Raw genomic sequence first — 22,205 nt, 5'->3', positions numbered from 1 at the left:
TGAAAATATTAATCAAACTTTTCTTCAAATTGGGTGCACCGAATCATTTGAAACTTCACCACGTGATTATGAAAGCTGTAAGGAAGAACGCGATGCTCGTGAAATTTAATTTTTCTCCAAAAAAAAATTGTTTATCTGTCCTAGACTGGAATTAAGATTACATTTTTTTGTTTTTGTGAAAAGTGGAATTTCAAGAGCATCGAGTTCTTTCTTAGGGCCTCTATAATCACGTGTTGAAGTTTCAAATGATTCGGCGCACCTAGTTTGGAGAAAAGTGTTTTTTAATATTTATACGGTATATGTGTGTAGATAGATATATAACCCTTTCATGTCACCTTAAAACGGCGGGAATTTATTCCTCGACCTAATATATCCGCAAGAAAAGCCTTCGTGTCCATCAGAGTACCTAGGACTTTGTAAAGGAATTCCACCAAGAATGAATCATCGACAAATCCCAAAATGGTTTGTTCCTATGCATAAATATCCCACCCATTTCCAGAATACCGCCTCTTCGTTCATGCTCGCAGTGAAGTGTCGCGATCTAGGGAAGTTCAGTTCAGGACAAGTCAGGAGCGAAAAGCATTCGATCGGTCCTCTATGAAAGCAGTTTATGGCCTTTGATACCACCTTAAGGGTGCTGTTAACTGTCCTCACTCCGAGCGAATCCATTAAGGTGATATGAAATTGGCATCCGAGGAGTCAATCGTTAACAAAACATTCCTCCGACCTAAGTGTAACCAAAAATCATTGAAAACTTCACCACGCAAACATGAAACCCTTAAGGAAGGTCTCGACTTCCATGGAATTAACTTCAGTACAGAAACATAAAAAATGTTTATAACAAATTTTAAAAGAAATGCCGTCCCATGGGTGTAGGGACCTTCCCCAGGGCTTAACAAATAAACTGGTGAAATTTCAGACGATTTGGTACACCCGATTCCGGGATAAGTTTCATAAATGACTCTTAGACGCCACTTTCATACCCCCTTAAGAGGATGTGAAAGTGGCATCCGAAAGCTCAATCTTTCGTAAAGCTTTTCTACTAACTGCATGTCTCGAATCGTTTCATACTTTAAAACGTGAATATAGAGACCCTAAGGTAGGTCCTGAAACTCGGGAAATTTCGCTTTTTTATAAACTATTTTTAAAATACGTATAAACAAATTTGAAAAGAATTGAAATTTCATGAGTTTCAGGACCTTCCTTATAGTCTCCCTATTCACGTTGTAAGGTTTGTCGAACTATTCGGTAAACCGAGTCGAGAGAAATGTTTTATAAACAAAACCTCTTAGACGCCACTTTCATACCCCCTTAATCCGCGTAGTAACGATCATAGGTTACTCCCATTAAAATCTAAGATGTTAAGGCATCACCGATGCGTTCGTATTGTATCGTAAGTAGCGATAATGATATGCCGATTACACGCTCTCGGGCACGATCTTATCATAATGGAAGGTGCCCACCGAATAGAAGCTGCCCCTCTTGGGCATGCGAGGGGTCGGGATTTCCTCCTGAAGAGGTTTGTAGACCAATCCGCAGTTCTTGTTATCGATAAGACCTTGGCGGAGGATCATCGGGGTGCGGATCACTGGCCCACGACCTTTACGTCTGGCCATGCGCACAGCTATATGGGATGCCATTAACAGAACCGCCAAAGTAATCAGAATTACGGTGATTACCGACCACATGGCACCTCCGTACCAAGGTCGGTACTCTTCAGTAGGTCCCAGGGTGGAGTAATCTTCATATTCCTTCTGATCCTCGGCAGTCCACGCACCTTCGGCCTCGTCGTCGTGGCCTTGACCATGGTCCAGCTGAAAGAGCATAAAAAAATTCGGCATTAACGACAATTCTTCTCATTTTCCAGCAGACAAGACATATTCAGACGTCTAAGTTCCTATGAGAGGTTATAGTAGGTCTTAAGGTAAAGTGAAAGTAGCGTCAAAAGCATAAAAAATCCGGCATTAACGACAATTCTACTCATTTTCCAGTAAACAAGACATATTCATATGTCTAAGTTCCTATGAGAAGTTATAGTAGGTCTTAAGGCGATGCAAAAGTGCCGTCAAGGGATTCTCGTTCATGAAACTTTTCTCTAAACTGAATCGATTCAAACTTTACAATACAAATATGAAGGGTATAAGCAAGGTCCTGAAACTCATGAAATTTCATTTTTTTCAAATTTCTTCATAGATATCTTAAACAATTTGTGATGAAAAATGAAATTTCATTTTTTATCACAATGAAATTTCATTTTTATCACAATGGAATTTCATTTTTTTGTTTTATACGGAACTTTAAAAATATTAACAAGTTTAGAACCTCCCTATTTCCGTGATCAATTTTCAGACGATATGGTACACCCAGTCCGGGGAAAAGTCATAAATGAAACGTCACTTTCACATCGCCTTAAGCGATGAAACATCTCAACCGTAATGGAAACAAAATGAAATTTTACCACACTAATGTAGAGACTCTAAAGAAGGTCTCGACACCCTTGAAATTCCATTTCTTTTTGTTTTACACAGAACTTTCAAAATATTAACAAATTTAGGACCTCCCTATTTACGTGATCAATTTTCAGACGATATGGTATATCCAATCCGGGGAAAAGTCATATAAATGAAACGTCACTTTCACATCGCCTTAAGCGATGAAACATTCCCACCGCAATGGAATAAGTGTCTTGGAAACGTTTCTGATTCACGATGTACCGAGTGAAGGATTTACGACGAGATCTAAGAGTTCCCGGTGATAACTCCGCCCCTTATCTTTTCTTTCCTATGTACCTGGCTCCCATCGATATCGTCTTCGAGAAGTTGATTCGATTGCCTGGATATATCGAAGTCCACGACGATGTGGGGGAAGTCCTTTGTCTTGTGTGGAATTGGTCTTGGAGGTGGTCCAGCATCCGCGTTCTCGCAGACCATCTTGGCAAGGTCGCTCCATTGGTTGATGCCTTCTCCCTCGGAATAGTCATCAGCATTTCCGAAGTCGTTCGCGTATTTCACGGACTCGGCTGGTGTGACGTTGTGTTCCATCAGCCATTCGATGGCCTGGTTGAAGTCCTCGTCGCAGTTGAACGGATTGTGCGACATGTCCAACCCGGACAACTTCGGAGTTGCTCGCAACTCCTCTACGGTGAATCGACGGAGTCGATTTCCGCGAACGGATAAGAATCTTAAACAAACAGCGAGTTCATATGAGGATTTCTTCGATTAAGGTCCAAAGATAGGATCAGTCAGGAATGGTGCAATGTTACTCGTTAAGGTACCTTTTCACTTGCTGCATTGTCACTATATTTTATGCAGTAAAATGCTTCGATTGGTAGAAAGTAGACAGATGGACATAGTGGATGACAGGATTTCTTCGATTAAGGTCCAATGATAGGATCAGTCAGGAATGGTGCAATGTTACTCGTTAAGGTACCTTTTCACTTGCTGCATTGTTACTATATTTTATGCAGTAAAGTGCTTCGATTGGTAGAAAATAGATAGTCCTTATGGATGACAGAAAAAGAATTGCGAGTAAGTCGGTGCACTTTGCAGCAGAGCAGCAAGTGGAAAATCATCTTACGATGTTGTTGCAATATTGCATGCAACAAAATGCTTCGATTGCTTGAAAGTCGAGAGATAGCCATCACGGATGACAGAAAAAGAATTGCGAGCTAATCGAAGCACTTTGTAGCAGAACAGCAAGTGAAAAGTCACCTTACGATGTTGGGGCAATATTTCATGCAACAAAATGCTTCGATTGCTTGAAAGTCATCACGGATGACAGAAAAAGAATTGCGAGCCAATCGGTGCATTTTGGAGCAGAGTAGCAGGTGAAAAGTCACATTGACAGGACAATTCGTCAACCAGGTCCTTACCGAAGGCTCCTCAGGGGCACCCTGGCCTCGCTCCATACTCTCTCGAGGGAACACCTGCTTACATCCAGTCTGGACAGACCAGGAGTAAACAGGAACGGAGAAACTTGAAGAGTCACCAGGGCGTTTCCTGCGAGATTCAGCTTCGACAAGCTGGTTGCTCCCCGGAAAGTGTCGGTAGCCAAAACCCTGATGGCGTTATCGGATAGGTCAAGTTCCCGAAGAGACGATAATGGCTCCAGGAGTCCCTTGGGAAGACTCGACAGACGATTCTTCGACAAGATGAGGCGAGTCAGAGCTGGCATGGCGTTGAAGGTACCCTCTTTAAGGGAGTAGAGACCGCAATTCGAACATTCCAAACGATAAACGCTGAAAGAAGGTACAAGGTGAAATAATTCCTCATCCTTTGTCGTCATCGATCAGATGAAGAGGGACTTTCAAGTAACATCTCGATCCATATTTCTTATTTATAATCCTACCCCATCACTTTTCACCCATGAAAATTGACGTTCAAAGTGCAAACATAAACACGAGTTGAAACAATAGAGAGCGTCAAGATACTTTAGTAGAAAAAAAAAAAAAAAACAGCTGGTTTTCTCCTAACTGGGTACAACGAACAGTCTCAAACTTTACATCGTGAACGTTGAATCCCTAAAGAAGGTCCTGATCCTCATGAAATTAAATTTTTTATCAAAAATTTTCAAAGTATTAATAAACAAATTAAAAATAAATTGAAATTCTATGGGCGTCAGGACCTTCCTTATAGCCTCCATATTCACGTTGTTAAGTTTGAAACGATTCGGTACACCAGTTTCGGCAAAAAGTTTCATAAACGAGAGATCTTTGAAGCCGCTTTCGCGCCGCCTTAAGGATTGACTGTTTTAAAATTGGCTAAAAATGTAATTCTGTGGCGCAACCTTCAGAATCTCGTTTCGATAGGCGATCCAAAGGATACCAACCTGAAGGTCTCGTATTCTTGAGCCGTCGTCCTGAAGACGGGCAAGGATTCCAACCCAGGATTGTCGTTCATCAACAGAATCTGCAGTCTAGGATTCGCTCTCAGATGATGCTCCATTAAGGACGTGAGTTTGTTATCGCTGACATCCAGATAAGTCAGCTGACTGAGGTCGACGAAGGCATGTTGATGGATTCTCTTGAGTCCATTGGACGCCAGGATCAGTTGGTCCAGGGATGGAACTCCTATAAGGTCTTCTTTGGCAAGGACCTTGATCCTGTTCCTCGCTGCGTCCAGGGTCGTCAACTTCGTCGCTCTTATGGTGGCCAGGGTCGTCAAGTTGTTGCCTGAAAATTGACTGTTTAAGTACATTCGGCATAAAAGGAGTACAGGAAATCAACCCGGAAACTTAAGTCATAAAACGTCGATACGTGTTCAGAATTCTTTTCCTGCAATAATGTAAAGGACAAGCTCATAAGATCACGTTAAGGACCAAGTATTATCACAGGAGTCATCCATAATTCCGACAGTTTTTTATTTTTTTTCTCGGAGTGTGGTACTTTTTTTGTGGTCTATATTAAGTGACTAACGCGATATCTTAAGGGAATTTGAAAGTGGCATCCGAGAGGTCAATCGGTCATGACACTTTTCTCCAAATTTGGTATACCGAATCGTTTCAAAATTTACAACGTCAATATGGAAGCTATAAGGAAGGTTCTGACCCTCATGAAACTTCATTATTATAACAAATTAAAAAAATATCCATGAACAAATTTTTAAAAAATTGAAATTTCGAGAGTTTTAAGACCTTCCTTATACCCTCCATATTTATATTGTAAAATCGATTCGGTACACCCAGTTTGGAGAAAAGTTTCATGAACGTGAACTCTGACGTTACTTTCATATCACCTTAATTCTATCAAAGACAATATATAACTATGATATACTAACTATACAATGTATAACTAATTTTAATTGATTTGCAGGACCTTACCAGCGACTTTGAGAGTCTGCACCCCCTTGTCCTCGAATAAATCAGGAGGAATGACGCTAAGTTGATTATCCGAAAGGTCCAGCTCCATCAGGGAGTCCAGCGGATCGAATATCGCCTTCTCCACGGTTTTGATCTGATTGTTCCTCAGATTGATGTACACCAGGTTCGGCATTTTGACAAATGCGGTTCGGCGGAGTCGGGGCAGTCCATTGTTGGAGAAGTCCAGCTCGGCAACTCTTGGGGCATCCAGCAAGTAGTCCTTGCCTTTGATCTGGAAGTACCTCAGGGGGTTCCCAGAGATGGTCAGGAAGCTTAACTCGGTGTTGTTTTGGAAGGTATCGGGATGCAGATCCAGAAGAGCGTTCCTCGTCATGTTCACCGCAAAGAGGTAACGCAAGCCGTCGAAGGACGTGCGATCCAACTCGGATATCCTGGTGTCGACGAACAAGATGGACTCCAGCTGTTGAAGATCACGTTCCTGGAAGGCATGAGGTCCAAGCCGAACTTCTGCGGCATTTTCCACCCTCAAATGGGCGATCCCGGGGCCGAAATTCTGCCCCTCGACGAGCCTGCTGCACCTGGACAAACCATCGAACAATGAAACATCACAAACCCTGAGAAGAAATCCTCTTCGTTTCCAGGATATTATTTCATTTAATGGAGTTAAAGAAACTGTAGCATAAAATCAAAGAAATATGGCCGCTAGGAAATGCCGAAATATCTTATGCATTGCATCGATCATGTACTTTACATTAAAATAGTAAAGTATGAAATCCAAACTAGACGTTTCATTTTTTTATTAACTCCTTTCAATGACGTTTTCCTACTATGAGAGCCGATTTGATTTTATGCGACTTGATAACAAGTGACCTTAGATTACCAAGTAGATTTTAATATTGTGACAATGTTTCGATGATTTCCCACGATTTTCAGCGATATACAGCTGAATAATGAAATAAATGAAATTTACATTGTTCTTGGCAGAAAAATAAAAGTTACATTGTCTTTGCCGATACGCGGGGAAACGACCTAATATCAAGTAACAAGGTACATGATTTCCTGAGCGAATAATCCCTAGCAATTTTTAATAATTATTAATCCAACTTCTGGCGAATCGAATACCCTAGACACAGCTGATCGAGTTAACGGACGAGATGTTGCAAATGAAGAACTAATCTTGAGTTGCGAAATTGCCCTGCGAGAGAGTAGCTGACCTTCGCCACCTTATTAGCGTAGAAAGTTGCATACTTCGCAGTGGTTGCAGCGGCGAACAGTCCGGAGCATCTGCAGTAATCGGGACACTGGGTCATAACGTCTTCCTCGTCGTCCATCTCGTCCTCTTCGTCCTCGTCCTCGTCTTCATCTTCGTCGTCGTCGTTATATTCGTCGTCCTCGTCATCCTCGTCGTCGGCGTCTTCGTCGTCGGCGTCGCCGGCTTCGGTGGGGCCGTCGTTCAAGGTGGCGTCCTCAGCCTTCAACAGTTCCTTCAAGGCATGGCTTTCGGACGTGGTGAACGAAGTAGACGTCAGGAACGTCGAATTTCCTCGGGACTTTCCCTTCGGCGAATTAGAGTTCGCCGAAGTACTCGGTCGGTGGTACTTGAACTTTTGCGCCTCCGCCTTTATGGCCTCCGCCATTTCCTCCTGAATCTGCGATATCGTTAACCGTTAACCACAAACGATTAAGAATTCGGACAAACGTGCACAATGCTTCCTCGTTTCCGGCTGCAACCAACTACGGGACATTTTAGTCCCCGGAATGACTCCAAGGACCCGATTCTCCAATTTATACATTGGTCAACGTCATCAATTTTGCGACTTTCAAATGTTGACCAATTACGCGACTATGCAACAATCGATATTTTCTTCACATACGATGAGATTTGAACAAAAAAAAATGTTGCATTGTTGCGAAGTCGCGTCATTAGTCAACGTTTTATTATTGTACGCGAAATTGTCAATTTCGCGTGCGACTTTCAAATGTTGACGACTTCGCGACAATCGATATTTTCTTCACATACGATGAGATTTGCACAAAAAAAATGTTGCATTGTTGCGAAGTCGCGTCATTAGTCAACGTTTTATTATTGTACGCGAAATTGTCAATTTCGCGTGCGACTTTCAAATGTTGACTAATTACGCGACTATGCAACAATCGATATTTTCTTCACATACGATGAGATTTGCACAAAAAAAATGTTGCATTGTTGCGAAGTCGCGTCATTAGTCAATGTTTTATAATTGTACGCGAAATTGTCAATTTCGCGTGCGACTTTAAAACGTTGATCAATTTCCCGTCTTCGTAACAATGCAACATTTTTTTTTGCGAATCTATACGTACATGAGAAAAATTCGTATATTCTTGAGAATCGGCTCCCCGATGACAAAATTTTACATTGTTGTGAAGTCCTTAGTCAACATTTGTATGTCATACGAAATTGTCGATTTCACATGCGGAAGTTCAGTGTATATTGTCGTCATCGCATTATCGTCGGTGGGTCTTTAATGATTTTGACATCTTCATTGTCACCGGAATTGGTATTATTTAAATGTTCTTTAATATGTATCGAAACGTTTCATTTAATAAATAGGTACTCATGACTGAAATCTAATTACACAAACATGTAATTAAATAGTTCAGCGATGAACTTGGAAAAGCTCTGTCACGTTTGTCAAATCTTATCGAGCCAGTGAGTTTGTATTTCCGAGAATCGCCGAATTTCCGATATCATCAACCTACATCGACCTCCAAGAATTGGATTTTATCAACAGCAATTCATCTCCCCGAGTAAAATTAACAGAAATATGATATTAATAGAGATAGGAATTTTTTTCAGGTTCTTACCTTGAAGGTGGAAACTAATAATTACCCTACATTGCAACCCTTTCTATCTCCCGCCGCCTAAATTTACATAAACAAATAAGGAATCACGCAAATCGAAAACGAGGACGCCATTGTGCACAATTATGTCCACCCAAAAAAGTAGGAAACTTCACCTTTTCGCTGGAGGCCTCCTCATCGAGAGATCGAATCTCTTGCAGAAGGATATCCTTGGGATTGAAAATAGGCTTCATGTACGCTATAAAGAAAAAAAATAATAATAATAAACGCGAAATGTTATACAAGGAGTAATGGACTATAAAATAACCCATTACGTGTGCCGTACGACAGAAAAAGGAAAATGCGCGTGGGCAGCAAGCATTGTAATTCGAGGACACGATAGATCTCAACGACTGAGATGATTATTTTTCTAGAAAATAACAAGAACACTCTTTAGTACAAAACTTCAGACCCGGCGCATTTCATTTACCACGTCCCAGCAAAATAAATAAAAATTAATTCAGTGCAGGAGTAATTTTCAGACATTTAAGGTCTTACGAAAGGTTCATTCTATATATATCAAAACGTTAAAATATTTATAAAATTTTTCGCCAAACTGGACGGAAATCATTTGAATTGATTTGGTTTTGAGAATTGTTTGACAGATATTTTGACGTTTTGATATATATAGAATGGCTCTTTCATAACGCCTTAAAAAATTTCATCTAATACTAGTCGCTCCTTCTGATCAATCATGTTCCTTTATATATACATATTTAATTGTAACATATAATATTTAAATATATTTAATATATATATTTGAGTTCATCCGACAGCAGAGTCACTCCATGTCCGACCAATCATGTTCCTTTAAATATATTTAATTAAGGCGATATGAAAGTGGCATGAAGAAGTCTCGTTTATGAAACTTTTCTCCGAACAGGGTGCACCGAACCGTTTCAAACTTGACAATGTGAATATGAAAGCCATAAAGAAGGTCCTGACACTCATAAAATTTCAATTTTTCAAATATTTGTTTACACACGTTTTCAAAATTAAAAAAAAAATGAAATTCTATGAGTTTCAGGACCTACCTTAAGGCCTCGGTATTCATTTTGCAAAGTTGGAAACAATTCGGTACACCCACTAAAGAAACGAAAAGTTTCATGAACGATTAACCTTTCGGATGCCACTTTTACATCGCCTTAATCCTTTGGCTGCTGAGAGCGCCTAAAGGCGCCCGACGTTCGGTCCAATATTGCCTGCACGGTCAGACGAATTTCGCCCGTATGTCGAAATGGCTTCGTATTCAAATGGTTAATCCTTCTGCATGTCTTTCTATTGCCCTAAGTAGTTCAACTCATTCATGGCCGTATCTTTAGACATTTCCCCCGATACTGATAGATTTCCCCTCTAATCTGGGAATCACCTGCAGATATCAACTCATTGACGACATCTTTCGATGGTCTTTCGGTGGTCGTAGTGGTCGATGTGGTCGTCGTAGCGTTCGATGGCTGCTGTTGGGGTGAATATCCGACTCTATTAATTGCTTTCGGTTCGACTTCCGGGGTGGTTGGTTGGGCAATTTGCGTCGTAGTTTCGACTTCCGCCGAATTTACGGAAATCCCTGTCCCCAGGAGGACCGTCAGGAGCAAAATGGCCTTGCCCATCGTGGTCGCTCTCTGGTCTCCCGTCCTGAAAACAAAAAGTCAAATCCATTTTTGATACCACCTATCTACAAAATTCGCAATCATTTAGTTGCCAACACAATAGCTGAAATATTATCACACGACTCGTGAGTGTTTAAGGGACATCCCCATTCATTCAATATTTTGATTAAAATGATAATGTAGACTAAATTCAAAAAAATGATTAGAATAGAAATAACGCATAAAAAATAAGACACATATTTCAGACAATATTCCACCGAGCTAGGTGAAATATTATCCCATGACTTGTGAGTGTATAAGGGACATCCCCATTCATTCAATATTTTGATTAAAATGATAACGTAGGCTAAATTCAAAAAAATGTTTAGAATGGAAACCACGCACCGGTTACCGTGCGTATGAGAAATAAGACACATCTTTCAGACAATATTCCACCGAGCTAGCTGAAATATTATCCCATGACTTATGAGTATATAAGAGACGTCTCCATTCATTCAAAATTTCGATTAAAATGATAATGTAGGCTAAATTAAAAAAAATGTTTAGAATAGAAACCACGCACCGGTTACCGTGCGTATGAGAAATAAGACACATCTTTCAGACAATATTCCACCGAGCTAGCTGAAATATTATCACACGACTCGTGAGTGTTTAAGAGACGTCTCCATTCATTAAAAATGTTGATTAAAATGACAATGTAGGCTAAATTAAAAAAAAAGTTTAGAATGGAAACCACGCACCGGTTACCGTGCAAACGCCTTACCTCCACGGTTTAGAGGTGGGAGAGGTTTTATGACGTCATGGAACTGAAACTCGGTTGCAGATCACTGATAATGAAAAACTGAAACTCAATGTCAACGGTGGAGGCACTGAAAGCGCAAATTGGAATGTACCCAGCGTCTGTACCGTCGCGTGATCGCAGTTGAGCATCTGCCATCGGAGGAATCGGTTACGCCCGCCAAGCTGGTACGCGACCACGAAGAGAGAACGAGAGAGAAGGTAGAGAAAGAGAAAGAGAGAAAGATAGAATGAGAGAGGGGCGACCGCAAGTAATACGATCCGAGATTTATTCATCTCGAATGAAGTTCGCTTCACTTTTCAGGTACGGAAAATTTTGGAGAAGTTTCATTACCTCCCTAACATATTGCAGATTTTTTTCAGATTCGAACGATCTGAAAATTTTCTTATCCAATGACGTCTACAAAAATGAAAACAACGTTTAAGTGGAAATCATTCTTCAAAGAAAAAAATCGCCTCATTGCAAGTAATACGATCCTCGAGATTTGTTCGTCTCAATTGAAGTTCGCTTCACTTTTCAGGTACGGAAAATTTCGGAGAAGCTTCATCACCCCCCTAACATATTGCAGATTATTTTCAGATTCGAATGATATGAACATTTTCTTATCCAATGACGTCTACAAACATGAAAACAACGTTTAAGTAGAAATCATTCTTCATGGAGAAAAATCGCCTCATTGCAAGTAATACGATCCTCGAGATTTGTTCGTCTCAATTGAAGTTCGCTTCTCTTTTCAGGTACGGAAAATTTCGGAGAAGCTTCATCACCCCCCTAACATATTGCAGATTATTTTCAGATTCGAATGATCTCAACATTTATTTATCCAATGACGTCTACAAAAGCGAAAACAACGTTTAAGTGGAAATCATTCTTCACGGAGAAACATCGTCCAGTATTCATTACTACTCATTATACCAGCTCACGTGTAAATATTCAGTTCCAATTAAAACCACAATTTTCATCCACGCAAACCGAAGCCTCGGGAAAATGTTCCTAGAAGATTCCTAAACAATTACCCAGGTCACCCATCCGAGTCCTGACAAAGACCAGCAACGCTTAACTTGATATCACTTGCGTAACTGCTATCACGCCTAAAAGCCTGTTCGATATAATTCTTTATCACTCAAAGTATATACCATAAACATAATACATATATTTTTAAAATACATACATATTTATACATTTACATATGTGCCTCGATATTGTCATTACTAATTATTTCTAGTCATTCATTCGACATATGTTACGATCCAAACTGTACATGCAGTGCGTGCATTTTTTTTCTATGTATGTATATAATACTGATCTCGATGAAGTATCGATAATGATTATTTTCAGAGTTCGTCATCCCTACTTTCAATTGATTCGAGTCAACCAACCGTACCCGTCGCTGAATGTAAATGACGCGACGCGTCATGAGAACGAGTAAACGCGCCTCCGTCGGCGTCCTCATTGCAAAACATTTCCAACGTCTATTATCATTTGTAAATAACTCCGGCATATAAACATTTCTAAGAAACACTGTAACATTTATGTAAAACCCCGAGAAAGACGAGTAAAGGCCAAAAGTCTTCGTCTCGACATCCTGCGTCTCTGGAAAGACTGTAACAACTTCGGATGTTTAAACTATTAAAAGTGAAAAAGTGTTAAACATTTTGAGAACCAAAGAGAAGATCATTCGAGGAGTATGTATTCGCAGTTCCTTGTCAAATTGTGCGTCTCACGAGTGCTAAATTGATCGCTTTGTAGGCTGACAGAACTTTCCAACATGGCCGCGATTTCTTGTGGTATGAATTTTCTTCTAACGCACTTTTTAAATCTTCTGATTAATCGGTTGGAATGCTTAGTCTCGGTACTGGGTATCGTCAAATCTGATTAGTGGAAGGGGACCATTCTTTGTCCTATATTTATTGCAATTTCGATAAGAAAATGGCTTAAAGTCGTGACGTGGGGAAACGGTTTGCCCCATGATCTGCTTGGTTCGGTATCTCGGTGTTCGTTTCAGTCCACATTCGTCGCTTTCGTCACTCCGTCAACAGTATCTACATTGCAAAACAGGGCACCGTATGCAGATCTGTAGCCTGTTGCACCGCCGGCTGGATTTCGATTCTCTGAAAATGACGCGGAGACAGCTGCAGGACTCGCAGATATTTGCAGACTTGTCCCAAATTTAGTGTCGGTTCGCTGAAACTGATGCGAGACCAGATGCAGGATTTGCAGAAATTCGCAAATTTCTTCGGAATTATAAACGTCGATTTGCTGAAATGACGCGAAATCAGATGCAGGATTTGCAAAAATTCGCAAATTTCTTCGAAATTATAAACGTCGATTCGCTGAAATGACGCGAGATCAGATGCAGAATTTGCAGAAATGCAAATTTCTTCGGAATTATAAACGTCGATTCGCTGAAATGACGCGAGATCAGATGCAGAATTTCCAGAAATTTGCAAATTTGTCTCGAATTTAAACGTCGTTTCGATTAAATGACGCGAGACCAGCTGCAAGATTTGCAGAAATTTGGTGTCGGTTCGCTGAAACTGATGCGAGACCAGCTGTAGGATTTGCAAAAAAAGGTGCAAATTTCTTTGCAAATTAAACCTTGATTCGCTGATGTGGCGCGAGACAAGTTGCCGGATTTGCAAAAATGTGCAAATTTCTTTGGAATTTAAATGTCGATTCGCTGAAGTGACGCGAGACCGGCTGCAGGATTTGCAAAAAGTTGCAAACTGTTTTGGAATTTAAACGTTGATTCGAATCAGCTTCTATTATTTTCTATAATTCTATTATTCTATTATTTGATTCTATTATGATAATTCTATAATTCTATTATTTGATCCAAAAGAGCATCATTCAAAGAAATTATTCTCTTTTAATCAGACTTTCTACTTTTATGCGTCTCCGGGTTCTATTTCGCGCATTAATCGCCTTCAAGCAGCAACGATCTATACCTCTGACAATTCCTCTATCGTTATCTACATTGCAAAACAGGGCAGCACATAGCGATTCGCAACCTGTTGCACCGTCGTTTCTATTTCGATTCGCTAGGCATTCCAAGCCCACGTCTGGAACTAGGACAGACAAGAAGGTCCCAAGAGTAGGCCTTCAGGATAAAGACCCTGAAGATGTGAAATTATTAATAATATTAAAAAGTAGCAATTAAAATTCCGATTCGCCAGGCATTTCAAGCCCACCACTGGAACTAGGATAGATAGGAAGGTCCTAAGAGTAGGCTTTTACTCTGAAGACGTGAAATTTTCAATAATATTAAAAAGTAGCAATTAAATTTTTTTTTCGCCGGCATTTCAAGCCCACCCCTGGAACTAGGATAGACAAGAAGGTCCCAAAAGGCCCTTACCCTGAAGATGTGAAATTTTAGCACGTTAATGAAATAAATAAAATAAATGCATTTTTGATGAAAAATTAAATTTCCTGAGTTTTAGGGCGTACTTCAGGGCCTCCATATTCCCGAGGTAAAATTTAAAACGAATCGGTACATACAATTCGGAGAATACTTTCCCCAACGATTTGACTTCACAGACATATATAGGCTGGCTCTTTCACATCACCTTAATGTCACCCAGAAAATGAATTTTTCGCTCGGTATCCGAGGACGTTGGGACCCAAGTAATGGGTCCTAGTGATTTTCCGAAAACCCAAGTAGGTACCTCATTTTGGAAAGCCAGGAATGCGTCGGTGGGCCTTGCGATCGTGCTTATTCCGTGTTCCGTGCTCATAAGAAGGAGGGGGGTCGGTATTCACGGGGACCACCTGGGCCCCGCGAGAGTCCACTGGACCCACCGGACCCAAGAGGACCCAAGAGGACCCAAGTGGGCCCTTTGTTCCCTGGTAAATCTCCACTGGCCTTACCTGGCCGCAGGCCAGGTAAAGTTACTCGGACCGGCAGGTGGGTTCCGAAAATAAGGGCCCTACTGTGCACCTTCTGCGATCTGGGATCCAAGGGACCCAAATTTCTGCCTCGATGGGTGTTTGGGGAAAGTGACTCCCGCTGGTAGTGACGAGCAAATGCAAGAGTACCATGGTCTACCATGGCTATGGTCTTGGTCTTCATCTTGCAATTTTTGCCAGGTTTTGGTTTTTATTTTGCAATTTTGGCCAGGTCTTGGCCTTCATCTTGCAATTTTGGCCGGGTCTTGGTCTTCATCTTGCAATTTTTGCCAGGTTTTGGTTTTTCTTCTGCACTTTTGGCCAGGTCTTGGTCTTCATCTTGCAATTTTGGCCGGGTCTTGGTCTTCATCTTGCAATTTTTGCCAGGTTTTGATTTTGGCCAGGTCTTGGTCTTCATCTTGCAATTTTTGCCAGGTTTTGATTTTTATTTTGCAATTTTGGCCAGGTCTTGGTCTTCATTTTGCAACAATGAACAGGTCTTGGTCTTCATTTTGCAACGATGAACAGGTCTTGGTCTTCATTTTGCAACGATGAACAGGTCTTGGTCTTCATTTTGCAACAATGAATAGGTCTTGGTCTTCATTTTCCAACAATGAACAGGTCTTGGTCTTCATTTTGCAACAATGAACAGGTCTTGGTCTTCATTTTGCAACAATAGCCAGGTCTTAGTGTTCTTTTACAAAAAAGAACAGATCTTTGTATACGTTGCAAAACCATGGTTTTTGCAAAAAAAACGCGAGACCAAGACCAAGACCACCATAGTTATTATAAAAGCGCAAGACCAAAACCAAGTCTGCAAGACTTATACCGATTTTTCTCATCACTCCACGCCGGTAGAACGAATGTGAGGTTAGGACGATCCACGTGGGATGTTCTCACCTCGACCCCACGCAACTCGATACACCCAAATAACGTTTCCGGTACACTTCAATGTGTCGATTTTTATTTTATCTGGCAAGGATATGTGTAATTAACACGAATCAAGCGACTTTTATGAAAATTAAATACCGCTCGTGCAACATGGGAGAATTCCTAAATTTCACCAAGAGAATTATTGTTCCAGTAACCGCGTTAAGACGTTGAGAAAATTAAAATAAATTAGAATAAAATAAACCAGTTAATATGTCAACTGGTAAAATGAAGTATGGTCGTTTTAAATAATCGGGAGACATCGTCCCAAAATCGATGAGCGATATATGTGCCATTTTGAAGCCCAATTCATGCGATTTCGACAACCCTAACGCTGCTCTTGATGGTGTCCTTATAAAGCGACATTCCCCGTATCTTTCGCGACGCGTCCCTTTATCGTTCAGATAAGGCTGTCTCCTCTTATCACGCTTATCGATATTTGCCGTTCGCGCCATCCTAGCATATTTGTTTTGTCTCGAATCCTCCGACGATCTTTCGGGGCTTACTCTGCATCTCTTGGAGAGGAGCTCCGGTTATTTTCTACTTTTGCCGGAGCACACAGGCAACTTCCATTAACTTGACTGGCCATATCATCTCCGTCATTTTTAAGGATACATTGAAAAATTTCATGAGATTTCATTAGCAAGAATCGATATAGTCGTTGGCAGATTTTTTCAAAATCATATTTTTGGGGGAATTTAAAGTTATGAATACTCCTACGAACACATTTTTTATCGCGTCCTTTTATGAGGTTAACGAATTCGACAATCTACGATATTTTCTTTCTCTTATTTTTCGTTCCCTTTAAGGTGATATGAAAGGGTCATTCTATATATATGAAACGTTAAAATATTTATAAATCTTTTCTCCAAATTGGGTACACCGAATTATTTGAAATTTTAACATGTGATTATGAAGGCCCTAAGGAAGAGCGCGATGCTCGTGAAAGTTCATTTTTCACTAAAAAACTGTGATCTTGGTTCTACTTCAGGATAAATAAAAAAAATTTCTTTTTCGAAAAATGAAATTTCAAATGATTCGACGCACTCAGTTCGGAGAAAAGTTTTATGAATACTTTAACGTTCTGATATATAGAAAGACCATTTGACGTCATCTTTAAAAAAGGGTCTTTGATACGAAAGTTTTTAGCATTTCCTTAAAAGTCGAGATACTCCGCACTAGATAAATAAAGTGTATAGATAAATAATTGTATATAGATAAGTAATTCGTATATGAATTTCAGTAAAAAATATGTTCAGGTAGTCCTTTCGTTGTTAATCAAAATGACGGTGAATCTGTAATCTTTCGAAATGCGACAGCAAGCCTGCAATTGTCACACTTATCACTTGCAACGTTGCAGAAAAATTGTGCAATGTTATTAACATTATGTCATCGAAGGTAGCCGCGAGCGAAGACTTCGTTGCTTTTCCATTAATTACTATCATGGAACCGATTGTTATTTAACATTAACTAATAAAAGAAGTACTGTTTAAGTAATAACATTTGCACCGTGACGGATAAAAGGTTGCGATAGGATTCTCGTCCTAAACACGATTTATGTTTCTCATTTGCATCCCAGTTGTTAACAGAATTATTTGACTACAGATTTACAAGACAAAGTATACATGACATGCAATACAAACAAAGTATAAATAAAATAAGTATAAGATGGAATCGTTATAACATATCTCCCTTTTTTTTCCATCTTTTCGCGTTAAATTCAAGCAGCTGAAAATAAATTCCTTTTCCTTACGATCCCTTTTCATTAATCTTATTTTTTACGACAGTCCATTAAATTTGGAATTATTTTTCTCCTCTTTCTTCCCGTATTATCACGCCATATTTTGCTGTGTATAGCCTTCTCATATCTGCCACCTCGAAAAAGCACGACGTCAGGTTTTTCATTTTTTTATACAATGGTATGACTGGTGACATACATGACATTCAATACAAACCAAGTATACATAAAATAAGTATAAGTTGGAATCGTTATATCTCCCTTTTTTAAATTTTTCCCGTTAAATTCAAGCCGCTGAAAATGAATTCCTTTCCCTTTTCATTAACCTTATTTTTTACGACAGTCCATTCAATTTGGAATTATTTTCTTACTCTTTCTTCCCGTATTATCATGCCATATTTTGCTGTGTATGGCCTTCTCATATCTGCCACCTCGAAAAAGTACGACGTCAGGTTTTTCATATTTTTATACAATGATATGACTGGTGACATACATAACATTCAATACAAACAAAGTATACATAAAATAAGTATAAGATGGAATCGTTATATCTCTCTTTTTTTAATTTTTTCCCGTTAAATTCAAGCCGCTGAAAATGAATTCCTTTCCCTTTTCATTAACCTTATTTATTACAATAGTCCATTAAATTTGGAATTATTTTTCTCCTCTTTCTTCCCGTATTATCACGCCACACTTTGCTGTGTATATCCTTCTCATATCTGCCAATCTGTGGAGGTCGGTCAGCGAATCTCCTCGAAAAAGCGCGACGTCAGGTTTTTCATTTTTTAATACAGTGGTATGACCGGTACGAAGTGCGACAAAAGTCGGCAGCATTTCCCTATCAGACTCCGTCATAAAGTCGGTTAAGGTGAAGTGAAACCGCCCACAGTCCCGGATAAGATACTTTTTTTTTTTTTTCCTTTAAGGAGTATTGAACCGAACCGTCGGAAACTTTGACACGTGGTTATGGAGGCTCTAAGGAAGCACGTGCTGCTCGTGAGATTTAATTTATCGAAAGAATAATATTTTTTTTTTATTCTTGTCCGCAGACATATCCGTCCGTTCTTGTGTCAAGGCGGGATAAAAAACGAGGTTTAACCCGAAGGTTGAACACAGACTTGAAATATCCATCTACTCGAGCATCTATATTTTTATATACGTATCTACTTATCTAATCTACGTATTATCTACGTCTACCTTTACCTCTAGTCCCTCTTCGACCAACCGCGATTGTAATTCGATCTTACAAACTTTCGCTGCCTTACATTTGCACCATTTTTTAATACTGAAATATACAGCATCCACCGACGATAATTGTTGCATATATTAATTTGTTTCTAAACAAACGTCGAATCGGTGCTCTTCCGGGCTGGTTATCATCACGTCGTTATTGTATCACGAAGAAGAGTAACTCGTGCTGATTTGTATTAATCTAAACGTATGTAATACACGTTATCAATAATTATCCGCCCAAGTATCTGGGTGGTCTTTATAAAAATCTACAATAGTTAATATAATGTAGACGTAGGTATGCATCCATTGTTACGCACTTACGCTATGCAAATGAGTACCCGATCAATACCATCACATCAGATTTAGAAGTCTTATTTGCATGACAACGAAGTGCAAGCACATGTCTGCAACTTAACAAATATTTATTACATTTCGATCTAGAAGTTATGTTTATACAAATATCTATGCATTCGTTTCTTTACCGAAATGACTGCCCATCCCTTTTTTCTTAATTGAAATTACAGTCGAACTGATTAACCCACTTCGCCTCAGATATTATAGATTTGCATTAATTAGTCGCATAATTATGCATAGGTATGCACATCATCGCAGCAATATAGGAAAAGATAATTTGCTGCACCGAGAAATAAAGAAATTTTTCTTCCGTTCAAAGAAATTGAAAATTACTCTGAAATTAGCAAAACGATTTAGCGAAAACACTTAAGCGGATCGAAGGAAACGAATTTAAGTGAAAATTCGATTCACAGCCAGAACGTTATTTGCAATTAATTTAATGCTGTCAATCAAGCGATTTTTTTCAGGGAATAAATTTTTTATCCTGCATGTGCCCACTTTGCGATTTACTCTCGGCTCTCTTTTATTTATTCCCGTGATTGTGTAAAATTTAAGTGTCAGCGTTATTATCCGTAACATTTACTACTGGTCAGTTAAGTTATTAGTCCTGGCCAATAAACTTAAGGTCTTCTACACAATCGGCCTCGATCGTTTCCAATCCGGCGACCTTTGCCGTGGGCCTTGGGCCCATAACGGAACGGTCCCATAAAAAGGTTCCGAACACCATAATTTGTTGTTACGTCGAACACTCCTACACCGAGACAAGGTCTTTAAATAATTAAAAGAGAACGATTATTTAGAATAATGCCTGATGATAATGCCTACATGATATCATTTTTGTGGAAAGAATATATTATATCATTCAAGGAAGAAGGTCTTGAATATCGTGAAATTACATTTCTCGAAATAAGATGTTTTATTTATTCCAGTATTTATCCCAGACTTTTCATTTATCTCAGTCCCCAGGGACCTTTGAAACGGATACGCACGCCCACATCCGACTTTAAGGGCTTACGAAAGTGTCATACATGCATATGAAAAAGTAGAAATAATGATGAAAGTTATCTCCAAACTGGATGCACCGAACAATTTACACTTTCAATTCGTGATTATGAACGTCCCGATGACGGTCTTCAAGTTCACAAGATTTTATTTTTCAAAAGAGAATTATTTTATTTATCCCACATTCGATTCACGATTCCCCATTCCGGAGTTTCTTTCCTCAGTCCCCAGGGACATCTCCATCGTTCTCGAAATCCGGTATTTATAGGATCCAAATCCAGCAAATCCGAAATTTAAGTATCAAGACGCTCAGGAATGAATCGTAATTATTGGTGCAACGGAGTCATGTGATTTACTGAATCCTGCCCGATGAATTCCGGATTGAGGAATACGGATGGAGATGTAGTAATTGATTTGATATTTTATATATCCCACATTCGATGCACAATTCCCCATTCCGGAGTCTCTTTCCTCAGTCCCCAGGGATATATCCATCGCCCTCGAAATCCGGTATTTATCGGATCCAAATCCAGCAAATCCGAAATTTAAGTATCAAGACGCTCAGGATTGATTCGTAATTATTGATGCAACGGAGTCAAGCGATTTACTGAATCCTGCCCGATGAATTCCGGATCGAGGAATACGGATGGAGATGTAGTAATTGGGAACGCGCACGCCCACTACTGACTTTAAGGTGTTACGAAAGTGTCATAGATGCGTATGAAAAAATCAAAATAATGATGAAAGTTATCTCTAAACCGGATGCATCGAACAATTTGAAACTTCAACGCGTGATTATGAACATCTCAATGGCGGTCTTCAAGCTCATAAGATTTAATTCTCCGAAAGAGAATTATTTTATATATCCCATATTCGATGCACAATTCCCCATTCCGGAGTCTCTTTCCTCAGTCCCCAGGGACATCTCCATCGCCCTTGAAATCCGGTATTTATCGTATCCAAATCCAGCAAATCTGAAATTTAAGCGTTGAAACGCTCAGGATTGAATCGTAATTATTAATGCAACGGAGTCATGCGATTTACTGAATACTGCCCGATGAATTCCGAATCGAGGAATACGGATGGAGATGTAGTAATTGGGAACGCGCACGCCCACTACCGAGGATCCTCCGAACCTGCAGGGTGGCCCGCGTCGCGTGCCCAGGACGTCTGCCGACGCCATGCAGACCATTTCTTTGGGCCGCACGAGGTCCGCACCCCCTGTCTAACCTCGAACTCCGAGATTCCTCAACATCTTCGGACGATTTAACTCAAATAAAAGCGACTTCCATTATAGGAGCATCTTCGAGGGCGTCGATGACGACCCACAACTTGGGCCCGAGTCCCCGACTCACCTTCGCGTCCTGCGCTCCGATCTCGACTACCGCTGCTCGGGGGTTAAGGGTGTCTCTCTCGACCTCGTGACCCGCCCACTATAGATATCCTTCTCCCGCCCGCTCGCGATTCCGGAATTTCGGGTACTCCTGGACGACGATAGATACTCCTCGCAGGTGACAGTTAAACTTCTAGACCGTCCGCACGGCGCTCTTGGAATTTCTGAACTACGTAGCACGAGACAGGAGAGGGGCAACGGGCCCGATGGAAGTGGTGGGGTTGGGCAGGCTCAGGTGAACCCAGGTGGCAGGTGTGAGCGCCATCCGACGCCATCTTGCGACGACTCACGGAACTACTTTAGTCGGACCTCGCAACGAAACTCATGCAGAGTTTGCTTTGCTACATTACGTGGTTTGTGAAACTAATGCGTGTCATATGGGACAAATATGCACAAACTAAAAGTGTATTACGTGTTTTTTGAAGCTTTGAACAAATTAGAAGCGTTACATGCCCCTTGGACAATGAAAAAGAAGGCAACTGAATTACCGCCAGAGATGAGTTGGGAGATTGCTCACGGGCAGGGTCGCGCGATCGCACCGTGTGCTGCCCTCTGATTTCGTAC

General features: G+C 40.3%; 1 protein-coding gene and 1 long non-coding RNA gene across 4 annotated transcripts; one reads left to right on the top strand and one right to left on the bottom strand.

The window, feature by feature from the left end:
- Positions 1-1,215: 1,215 nt before the first annotated feature.
- On the bottom strand, positions 1,216-21,812 carry LOC105696791. 3 transcript variants are annotated; one of them, XM_012419518.2, is made up of 9 exons: positions 21,604-21,812; positions 10,067-10,332; positions 8,814-8,896; positions 7,066-7,466; positions 5,818-6,395; positions 4,828-5,170; positions 3,872-4,237; positions 2,790-3,180; positions 1,216-1,814 (listed from the first exon to the last, which is right to left on the bottom strand). In XM_012419518.2, the coding sequence occupies exons 2-9, from the start codon at positions 10,305-10,307 to the stop codon at positions 1,419-1,421; spliced, it is 2,799 nt and encodes a 932-aa protein (XP_012274941.1). In that variant the 5' UTR covers positions 10,308-10,332; positions 21,604-21,812; the 3' UTR covers positions 1,216-1,418. The 3 variants fall into 3 exon arrangements, with proteins under 3 accessions (XP_012274941.1, XP_012274943.1, XP_012274942.1); XM_012419520.2 differs by having other exon boundaries at positions 7,066-7,460; XM_012419519.1 differs by lacking the exon at positions 21,604-21,812 and adding an exon at positions 11,071-11,195.
- On the top strand, positions 11,925-12,759 carry LOC105696792. The gene is made up of 2 exons (XR_001103747.2): positions 11,925-12,031; positions 12,445-12,759. It is a non-coding gene; the product is annotated as an uncharacterized LOC105696792 (long non-coding RNA).
- Positions 21,813-22,205: the final 393 nt, after the last annotated feature.

The sequence above is a fragment of the Orussus abietinus genome, unplaced genomic scaffold (genome assembly GCF_000612105.2).
Source record: "Orussus abietinus isolate OABI.00-Male unplaced genomic scaffold, Oabi_2.0 scaffold75, whole genome shotgun sequence".
Classification (NCBI taxonomy): Eukaryota; Metazoa; Arthropoda; class Insecta; order Hymenoptera; family Orussidae; genus Orussus; species Orussus abietinus.
Note: the sequence above shows the minus strand (reverse complement) of the source record. Positions and strands in the feature narration are given on the sequence as shown.